The sequence below is a fragment of the Petromyzon marinus genome, chromosome 83 (genome assembly GCF_048934315.1).
Source record: "Petromyzon marinus isolate PM22_M1 ecotype Great Lakes invasive population chromosome 83, UKy_Petmar_22M1.pri1.0, whole genome shotgun sequence".
Lineage (NCBI taxonomy): Eukaryota > Metazoa > Chordata > Hyperoartia > Petromyzontiformes > Petromyzontidae > Petromyzon > Petromyzon marinus.
Genome location: NC_133748.1, coordinates 2,322,253 through 2,332,885, shown reverse-complemented (window position 1 = coordinate 2,332,885; position 10,633 = coordinate 2,322,253). Strand labels below are relative to the sequence as shown.

Here is a 10,633-nt window from a genome sequence, read left to right as displayed (position 1 = left end):
GGGGAGACACGGGGAGAGAGACACGGAGAGAGAGACACGGGGAGAGACACGGTGAGAGAGAGACACCTTGCTGACTAAGCCTGGAGACACGGGGAGAGAGAGACACGGGGAGACACGGGGAGAGACACGGTGAGAGAGAGACACCTTGCTGACTAAGCCTGGAGACACGGGGAGAGAGAGACACGGAGAGACACGGGGAGAGACACGGTGAGAGAGAGACACCTTGCTGACTAAGCATGGAGACACGGGGAGAGAGAGACACGGGGAGACACGGGGAGAGACACGGTGAGAGAGAGACACCTTGCTGACTAAGCCTGGAGACACGGGGAGAGAGAGACACGGGGAGACACGGGGAGAGACACGGTGAGAGAGAGACACCTTGCTGACTAAGCCTGGAGACACGGGGAGAGAGAGACACGGAGAGACACGGGGAGAGACACGGTGAGAGAGAGACACCTTGCTGACTAAGCCTGGAGACACGGGGAGAGAGAGACACGGAAAGACACGGGGAGAGACACGGTGAGAGAGAGACACCTTGCTGACTAAGCCTGGAGACACGGGGAGAGAGAGACACGGAGAGACACGGGGAGAGACACGGTGAGAGAGACACCTTGCTGACTAAGCCTGGAGACACGGGGGGAGAGAGAGACACGGGGAGACACGGGGAGAGAGACACGGTGAGAGAGAGACACCTTGCTGACTAAGCCTGGAGACGAGGAGACACGGGGAGACACGGGGAGAGAGAGACACGGGGAGACACGGTGAGAGAGAGACACGGTGAGAGAGAGACGGTGAGAGAGAGAGAGGGTGAGACACGGTGAGAGAGAGACACGGTGAGAGACACGGTGAGAGAGACACGGGGAGACACGGGGAGAGAGACACAGTGAGAGAGACACGGGGTGACCCGGAGCAGCCAAGGCTGGGAGCGGGCGGCGCTCAGAGGCACGCGCAGAGACACCTTGCTGACTAAGCCTGGAGACACGGGGGGAGAGAGAGACACGGTGAGAGAGAGACATGGGGAGAGAGACACAATGAGAGACACGGTGAGAGAGAGACACCTTGCTGACTAAGCCTGGAGACGAGGAGACACGGGGAGAGAGACACGGTGAGAGAGAGACACGGTGAGAGAGACGGTGAGAGACACGGGGAGAGAGAGACACCTTGCTGACTAAGCCTGGAGACACGGGGGGAGAGAGACACGGTGAGAGAGAGACACGGGGAGAGAGACACGGTGAGAGACACGGTGAGAGAGAGACACCTTGCAGACTAAGCCTGGAGACGAGGAGACACGGGGAGAGAGACACGGTGAGAGAGAGACACGGAGAGAGAGACACGGTGAGAGAGAGACACGGTGAGACACGGTGAGAGAGAGACACGGTGAGAGAGACACGGTGAGAGAGAGACACGGTGAGATACGGTGAGACACGGTGAGAGAGACACGGGGAGAGAGACACGGTGAGAGAGACACGGTGAGAGAGAGACACGGTGAGACACGGTGAGAGAGAGACACGGTGAGTGAGAGACACGGTGAGAGAGAGACACGGGGAGAGAGACACGGAGAGAGAGACACGGGGAGAGAGACACGGTGAGAGAGACACGGTGAGAGAGAGACACGGGGAGACATGGTGAGAGAGACACGGTGAGAGAGACACGGTGAGAGAGAGACACGGTGAGACACGGTGAGACACGGTGAGAGAGACACGGTGAGAGAGACACAGAGAGAGACACGGGGAGAGAGGCACGGTGAGAGAGACACGGTGAGAGAGAGACACGGTGAGAGAGACACGGAGAGAGAGACACGGGGAGAGAGAGACCCGGTGAGAGAGACACGGTGAGAGAGACACGGTGAGAGAGACACAGAGAGAGACACGGTGAGAGAGACACGGTGAGAGAGACATGGTGAGAGAGACACAGGGAGAGACACGGGGAGAGAGGCACGGTGAGAGAGAGACACGGTGAGAGAGACACAGAGAGAGAGACACGGGGAGAGAGACACGGAGAGAGACACGGTAAGAGAGACACGGTGAGAGACACGGTGAGTGACACGGTGAGAGAGACACGGTGAGAGAGACACGGAGATAGACACGGGGAGAGAGAGACACGGTGATAGAGACACGGTGAGAGAGATGCGGTGACAGAGAGACACATAGAGACAGACACAGAAACACCTTACTAACAAAGCCTGGCACAGAGACACGGTGAGAGAGACACTCACCCACCCACCAACCCACCCACTCACCACCCCACCCACCCACTCACCACCCCACCCACCCACTCACCACCCCACCCACCCACCCATTCACCACCCCACCCACCCACCCACTCACCACCCCACCCACCCACTCACCACCCCACCCACCCACCAACCCACCCACCCACTCACCCACCCACCAACCCACCCACTCACCACCCCACCCACCCACTCACCACCCCACCCACCCACTCACCACCCCACCCACCCACTCACCACCCCACCCACTCACCACCCCACCCACCCACTCACCACCCCACCCACCCACTCACTAACCCACCCACCCACTCACCACCCCACACACCCACTCACCACCCCACCCACCCACTCACCAACCCACCCACCCACCCACTCACCAACCCACCCACCCACCCACTCACCAACCCACCCACCCACCCACTCACCAACCCACCCACCCACCCACTCACCAACCCACCCACCCACTCACCAACCCACCCACCCACCCACTCACCAACCCACCCACCCACCCACTCATCCACCCACCCACCTGACTGGACGTCGAAGGGAAGGTGGAGGCCTCGGAGGACATCTTTCTTGAGGGGCAAGTTCTCGAGTTCCAATTCGCCTGCAGACACAGACAAAGGTCCCCCAGGTAGCCTCTAGCAGGGCTGCAGGGGCAAGTGCTGAGACACTGACAAAGGTCCCCCAGGTAGCCTCTAGCAGGGATGTAGGGGCAAGTGCTGAGACACAGACAAAGGTCCCCCAGGTAGCCTCTAGCAGGGCTGCAGGGGCAAGTGCTGAGACACAGACAAAGCTCCCCCAGGTAGCCTCTAGCAGGGCTGCAGGGGCAAGTGCTGAGACACAGACAAAGGTCCCCCAGGTAGCCTCTAGCAGGGCTGTAGGGGCAAGTGCTGAGACACAGACAAAGCTCCCCCAGGTAGCCTCTAGCAGGGCTGTAGGGGCAAGGGGCAAGTGCTGAGACACAGACAAAGCTCCCCCAGGTTGACTCTAGCAGGGTTGTAGGGGCAAGTGCTGAGACACAGACAAAGCTCCCCCAGGTAGCCTCTAGCAGGGCTGTAGGGGCAAGTGCTGAGACACAGACAAAGCTCCCCCAGGTAGCCTCTAGCAGGGCTGTAGGGGCAAGTGCTGAGACACAGACAAAGCTCCCCCAGGTAGCCTCTAGCAGGGCTGTAGGGGCAAGTGTTGAGACACAGACAAAGCTCCCCCAGGTAGCCTCTAGCAGGGCTGTAGGGGCAAGTGCTGAGACACAGACAAAGCTCCCCCAGGTAGCCTCTAGCAGGGCTGTGGGGGCAAGTGCTGAGACAGACAAAGCTCCCCCAGGTAGCCTCTAGCAGGGCTGTGTAACAGCGGCAGAGAATGAGTTAGTGGGTGAGAGACTGGGTGAGTGAATGGATGAGTGAGTAAGTGGGTGAGTGTGTGGATGGGTGGGTGAGTGAGTGGGTGAGTGAGTGTGTGTATGGGAGGGTGAGTGAGTGAGTGGTTGAGTAAGTAGTTAAGTGAGTGGGTGGGTGATTGAGCGGGTGGGTGAGTGGGTTAGTGAGTGCGTGAGTGAACGAGTGAGTGGGTGGGTGAATGAGGGGGTGAGTGGGTGGGTGAGTGAGTGGGTGGATGAGTGGGTGAGTGATTGGGTGAGTCAATAAGTCAGTGGGTGAGTGAGTTGGTGAGTGAGTGGGTGGGTGAGTGACTGGGTGAGTGAGTAGGTGAGTGAAAGGTTGAGTCAATTCGTGGTGGGTGGGTGAATGAGGGAGTTAATCAAACTCGTTCCGAGGGTGCATAAACCTTAGAGATGTCTAAATACATTACCCATAGACTCACCACCACCACACAGAGACCCATAGACTCATCACCACCACACAGAGACACATAGACTCATCACCACCACACAGAGACCCATAGACTCATCACCACCACACAGAGACCCATAAACTCCCCACCACCACACAGAGACCCATAAACTCACCACCACCACACAGAGACCCATAGACTCATCACCACCACACAGAGACCCATAGACTCACCACCACCACACAGAGACCCATAGACTCACCATCACACAGAGACCCATAGACTCACCACCACCACACAGAGACCCATAGACTCATCACCACCACACAGAGACCCATAGACTCACCACCACCACACAGAGACCCATAGACTCATCACCACCACACAGAGAACCATAGACTCACCACCACCACACAGAGACCCACAGACTCATCACCACCACACAGAGACCCATAGACTCATCACCACACAGAGACCCATAGACTCATCACCACACAGAGACCCATAGACTCACCACCACACAGAGACCCATAGACTCATCACCACCACACAGAGACCCATAGACTCATCACCACCACACAGAACCCATAGACACTACTGATTATAATGGCAAACTAATTGTAGTTCCAATGCTCCATCTCCACCTCAGACGGACCACGCGGAATTGTGAACGTCCAAATCTATACCGAAGCAATACATTTACGGAAATCAATACATTTACGGAAATCAAGGCGATTAAGATCTTAACACCAGCCCCAAGTTTGTGCCGTACCGCAGGCACTGCCTTCTAAATTCGCCGGTATACTCATAACAATACAAACCTTGTACATCTTTAACACCCTGGGAAGGGTAGCAAACTTTAATAAATGTCTTGTAATATGCGCTTTTATATTTAAAGCCGTGCAATCCTTAAGAGGTCGCGCGAGGCCTACAGGAAAGGCTTTTCCCGACTTTCCTAGGCCCCCTATCACCAGCGTGCCGAGACTCACCCCGCAGGAGGCCGAGAGCTGGTCGGTGTTGAGATTCTCGACCTACTTCCCCACGTTAGTGTTGAGGCCTACACGAAAGGCTTTTCCCGACTTTCCTAGGCCCCCTACCCCCGGCGCGCCGAGACTCACCCCGCAGGAGGCCAAGGAAGAGCTGGTCGGTGTTGAGATTCTCGACGTACTTCCCCGCGTACGTATTGAGGCCTACACGAAAGGCTTTTCCCGACTTTCCTAGGCCCCCTAGCCGCGGTGAGACTCACCTCGCAGGAGGCCGAGGGAGAGCTGGTCGGTGTTGAGATTCTCTACGTACGTCCCCGCGTACGTGTTGAGGCCTACACCAAAGGCTTTTCCCGACTTTCCTAGAACCCCTAGCAGCGGCGCGCCTTGACTCACCCCGCAGGAGGCCGAGGGAGAGCTGGTCGGTGTTGAGATTCTCGACGTGTACGTCCCCGCGTATGTGTTGAGGCCTACACGAAAGGCATTTCCCGACTTTCCTAGGTCCCCTAGCCGCGGTGAGACTCACCTCGCAGGAGGCCGAGACCAGAGCTGGTCGGTGTTGAAATTCTCGACGTACTTCCCGACGTACGTGTTGAGGCCTGCACAAAAGGCTTTTCCCGACTTTCCTAGTATCCCCAGCCGCGGCGCGCCGAGACTCACCCCGCAGGAGGCCGAGGGAGAGCTGACCGGTGTTGAGATTCTCGACGTACGTCCCCGCGTATGTGTTGAGGCCTACACGAAAGGCTTTTCCCGACTTTCCTAGGCCCCCTAGCCGCGGTGAGACTCACCTCACAGGAGGCCGAGGGAGAGCTGGTCGGTGTTGACATTCTCGACGTACTTCCCCACGTTAGTGTTGAGGCCTACACAAAAGGCTTTTCCCGACTTTCCTAGAACCCCCAGCCGCGGCGCGCCGAGACTCACCCCGCAGGAGGCCGAGGGAGAGCTGGTCGGTGTTGAGATTCTCGACGTACTTCCCGACGTACGTGTTGATTATCCACGCCACGAGACCCTCCAACATTGCCCCTCAGTTCGGGTTGAACGGCAATGTCTGCTGAGTCGCTACAACAACAAAACACTGCCGGCTCGCCGCCTCTGCTCGTCGACCGTCTGAACGCTCTCTGACTCTCACTCTCAATGTCACTCACTCTGTCACTCAGCCACTCAGCCACTCTCACTGTCACTCACTCTGTCTCTCTCACTCAGTCACTCTGTCACTCTCACTGTCACTCACTCTGTCACTCTGTCTCTCTCACTGTCACTCTGTCTCTCTCACTCAGTCACTCTGTCTCTCTGACTCTCACTCTGTCTCTCTCACTGTCACTCACTCTGTCTCTCTGACTCAGTCACTCTGTCACTCTCACTGTCACTCACTCTGTCTCTCTCACTGTCACTCACTCTGTCTCTCTCACTGTCACTCACTCTGTCTCTCTCACTCAGTCACTCTGTCTCTCTGACTCTCACTCTGTCTCTCTGACTCTCACTCTCTCTCTCAATGTCACTCACTCTGTCTCTCTCACTCAGTCACTCTGTCTCTCTCACTGTCACTCACTCAGTCACTCTGTCTCTGACTCTCACTCAGTCACTCTCACTGTCACTCACTCTGTCTCTCTCAGTCACTCTGTCTCTCTGACTCTCACTCTCTCTCTCAATGTCACTCACTCTGTCTCTCTCACTCAGTCACTCTGTCTCTCTCAATGTCACTCTGTCTCTCTCACTCAGTCACTCTGTCTCTCTGACTCTCACTCTGTCTCTCTCACTCAGTCTCTCTCAATGTCACTCTCTCTGTCACTCACTCTGTCTCTCTCAGTCACTCTGTCTCTCTGACTCTCACTCTGTCTCTCTCACTCAGTCACTCTGCCACTCTTACTGTCACTCACTCTGTCTCTCACTCTGTCTCTCTGACTCTCACTCTGTCTCTCTCACTCAGTCACTCAGCCACTCTCACTGTCACTCACTCTGTCTCTCACTCTGTCTCTCTGTCTCTCTCACTCAGTCACTCAGCCACTCTCACTGTCACTCACTCTGTCTCTCTCACTCAGTCACTCAGCCACTCTCACTGTCTCTCACTCAGTCACTCTCAATGTCACTCTCTCTGTCACTCACTCTGTCACTCACTCTGTCACTCTGTCTCTCTCACTCTGTCACTCACTCAGTCATTCACTCAGTCACTCTGCCACTCTCACTGTCACTCACTCTGTCAATCACTCTGTCACTCACTCTCTTATCACTCTCTTATCACTCTGTTTCTCTCTCTCTCACTCTGCCACTCTCACTGCCACTCTGTCACTCTGTCTCTCTCACTCTGTCACTCACTCTGTCTCTCTCCCCGTGTCTCTCTCTCCCTGTGTCTCTCTCTCCGTGTCTCTCACCGTGTCTCTCTCTCCCCGTGTCTCTCCCCGTGTGTCTCTCCCCGTGTGTCTCTCTCTCCGTGTCTCTCCCCGTGTCTCTCTCTGTCTCTCCCCGTGTCTCTCTCCCCGTGTCTCTCTCCCCGTGTCTCTCTCCCCGTGTCTCTCTCCCCGTTTCTCTCTCCCCGTGTGTCTCTCCCCGTGTGTCTCTCCCCGCGTGTCTCTCTCTCCGTGTCTCTCTCTGTCTCTCCACGTGTCTCTCCCCGTGTCTCTCTCTCTCCCCGTGTCTCTCGCTCTCTCTCCCCGTGTCTCTCTCTCTCCCCGTGTCTCTCTCTCCCCGTGTCTCTCCCCGTGTCTCTCTCTCCCCGTGTCTCTCCCCGTGTCTCTCTCTCCCCGTGTCTCTCTCTCTCCCCGTGTCTCTCTCTCTCCCCCCGTGTCTCTCTCCCCGTGTCTCTCTCTCTCTCTCCCCGTGTCTCTCTCTCCCCGTGTCTCTCTCTCCCCGTGTCTCTTTCTCTCCCCGTGTCTCTCTCTCTCTCCGTGTCTCTCTCCCCGTGTGTGTGTGCTAGGGGTATCCGTGCTGCTACCAACCGGTCAACGTGTTAACTCGCACTCGACATTACCGCAATGTTACCGCGATCAATGATTAGACTACTACCCTCGTTCTCGTGGTGGCTGGCGTGGTGATTGATGTTGTAGTTGGTGTGGTAGTTGGTGTGGTAGCTGGCGTGGTGTTTGGTGTGGTAGCTGGCGTGGTGTTTGGTGTGGTAGCTGGTGTGGTGTTTGGTGTGGTGGTTGGTGTGGTGTTTGGTGTGGTAGCTGGCGTGGTGTTTGGCGTGGTGGTTGGTGTGGTGTTTGGCGTGGTGGTTGGTGTGGTGTTTGGTGTGGTAGCTGGCGTGGTGTTTGGTGTGGTAGCTGGCGTGGTAGCTGGCGTGGTAGCTGGCGTGGTGGTTGGTGTGGTGTGGTAGCTGGCGTGGTGTTTGACGTGGTAGCTGGTGTGGTAGCTGGCGTGGTGTTTGACGTGGTAGCTGGTGTGGTAGCTGGCGTGGTAGCTGGTGTGGTGTTTGACGAGGTGTTTGGTGTGGTAGCTGGCGAGGTGTTTGGTGGCTGAGACCTCTACCCCACGTGTTAGCTACAACTGCGGAACCACGTGGGTGGGGGAGAGGGTGGGGTAGGGGAGGTGGGGGGAGGGTGGGGGGAGGGGAGCTGGGGGAGGGGGGGTAGGGGAGGTGGGGGGAAGGGTGGGGGGAGGGTGGTGTGGGGGAGGGTGAGGGGTGGTGAGTGTGGGTGGGTGCAGAAGGTGGGGGGAGGGTGGTGAGTGTGGGTGGGTGCAGAAGGTGGGGGGAGGGTGGTGAGTGTGGGTGGGTGCAGAAGGTGGGGGGAAGGTGGGGGGTGGTGAGTGTGGGTGGGTGTAGAAGGTGGGGGGAGGGTAGGGGTGTGGGTGGGTGTAGAAGGTGGGGGGGGGAGGGTGGTGAGTGTGGGTGGGTGTAGAAGGTGGGGGGAGGGTGGCGAGTGTGGGTGGGTGTGGAAGGTGGGGGGAGGGTGGTGTGTGTGGGTGGGTGTAGAAGGTGGGGGGAGTGTGGGGGGTGTGGGTGGGTGTAGAGGGTGGGGGGAGGGTGGGGGGTATGGGTGGGGGGAGGGTGGTGTGGGTGGGTGGGTGATGTGAAATCAACTCACCCCCCCCCTCACACTTGCTCACTCACCCATCTGCTGTCACTCACACCTACTCATCCATCAAATCACCCACCCATTCGCTCAACCACTCAGTCAACCCACCCACTCACCCACTCACTCATCCACTCACTCACCCACTCACTCACCCACTCACTAACTCACTCATCCACTCACCCACTCACTCATCCACTCACCCACTCACTCACTCACTCACCCACTCACTCACTCATCCACTCACCCACTCACTCACTCACTCACCCACTCACTCACTCATCCACTCACTCACCCACTCACTCACTCACCCACTCACTCACTCATCCACTCACTCATCCACTCACTCACTCATCCACTCACTCACTCATCCACTCACTCAATCACCCACTCACTCACCCACTCACTCACTCTTCCACTCACTCACTCATCCACTCACCCACTCACCCACTCACTCATCCACTCACTCAATCACCCACTCACCCACTCACTCAATCATCCACTCACCCACTCACTCACTCATCCCCTCACTCAATCACCCACTCACTCATCCACTCACTCACCAACCCAGAAACTCATCCACTCACTAACCCATAAACTCATCCACTCACTAACCCAGAAACTCATCCACTCACCTCACTCACCAACAGACAACATGTATATTATTGGTTCTTTCGGTTAAGTCACGTAGAAGGGAAACAATAAAATAATAGAACTGGAAAACAATACAATTCTCACGACGTTTCGACTGCAACACAAGCAATCATCACCAGGTGTGAAAACCACAGCAAGAACATTTGAAAAAAACGGCGTTTATTTTTAACGTTAGCACCACAGAGAGCGATTTGGAAGTTATTCAAATGGACGAGTCCATCTATGTTCGGAAAAGAGGAGGGGGGAGACGAAAATAATGGATGCGGTCTGAAAGCCACCGTAAGCGTGAACAATCAATTAAGACCCGAAATGGTTTATCAAATCCTTCCAATGATTGCTAAGCCAGAATCCATCTTCTCGGTTGAAATTGTCTCTGTGTTTGTATATGTGGATAGCCTCATGAACGAATCTCTCATGGTAGCCAGATGGCTTGCAAAAGAACCTCTGTCTTGGAGAAGTCAATGTCATGTGAGCCTACTGAATTATAACAGTGATCTGCCACGGCCGAGGTGTTGGTCCTACCGTGTTTTAGGTCTGCTTTGTGTTCACGAATGCGGTCCGAGACATGTCGTTTGGTTTCTCCAATGTAACTACTACCACAGAGGCAACTTAGTTTGTAGACGCCAGGGTACTGTATGTCCGGAATCACATCTTTTACAGACAGAACCAGATCACGGATTTTATGTAATGTGTTGAAACGGACCTGGATCTTGTGTTTATTCAAGATTTTGGAGATCTTTTTTGTGATCCCCGCAATGTAGGTTAAAGTGATGGTTTTGAAAGGCTTCTCAAGAGGGTCCTTCTTCATGGTTGGAGTGATAGCTTTGCGGATTGTGTAGTCGGAGTAACAATTAGCCTTAAGGGCTTGGTGTACGTGCTTGAGTTCACTGGCTATGTGTTCCTGGTCGGATAGCATTGGGCTCTATGGTGCAGAGTCTTGATGAGGGAATTCTTCTGGGATGGATGGTGGT

At 55.9% G+C, this 10,633-nt stretch overlaps 1 protein-coding gene across 2 annotated transcripts in view; it reads right to left on the bottom strand.

Annotated features, from left to right (window-relative positions):
- Positions 1-8,495, bottom strand: part of LOC116958792 (uncharacterized) — a 95,408-nt gene extending 86,913 nt beyond the window's left edge. Inside the window, exons 1-3 of one of the 2 annotated variants that reach the window (XM_076057662.1) lie at positions 7,935-8,495; positions 5,923-6,060; positions 2,760-2,837 (exon numbers count right to left, since the gene is read on the bottom strand). In XM_076057662.1, coding sequence (XP_075913777.1) covers positions 2,760-2,837; positions 5,923-6,019 — 175 coding nt within the window. In that variant the 5' untranslated portion in view covers positions 6,020-6,060; positions 7,935-8,495. Of the gene's footprint in view, positions 1-2,759; positions 2,838-5,922; positions 7,893-7,934 lie in introns of those variants that run through there. The other variant, XM_076057661.1, reaches the window with a different exon arrangement.
- Between the last annotated feature and the right edge of the window lie 2,138 nt (positions 8,496-10,633).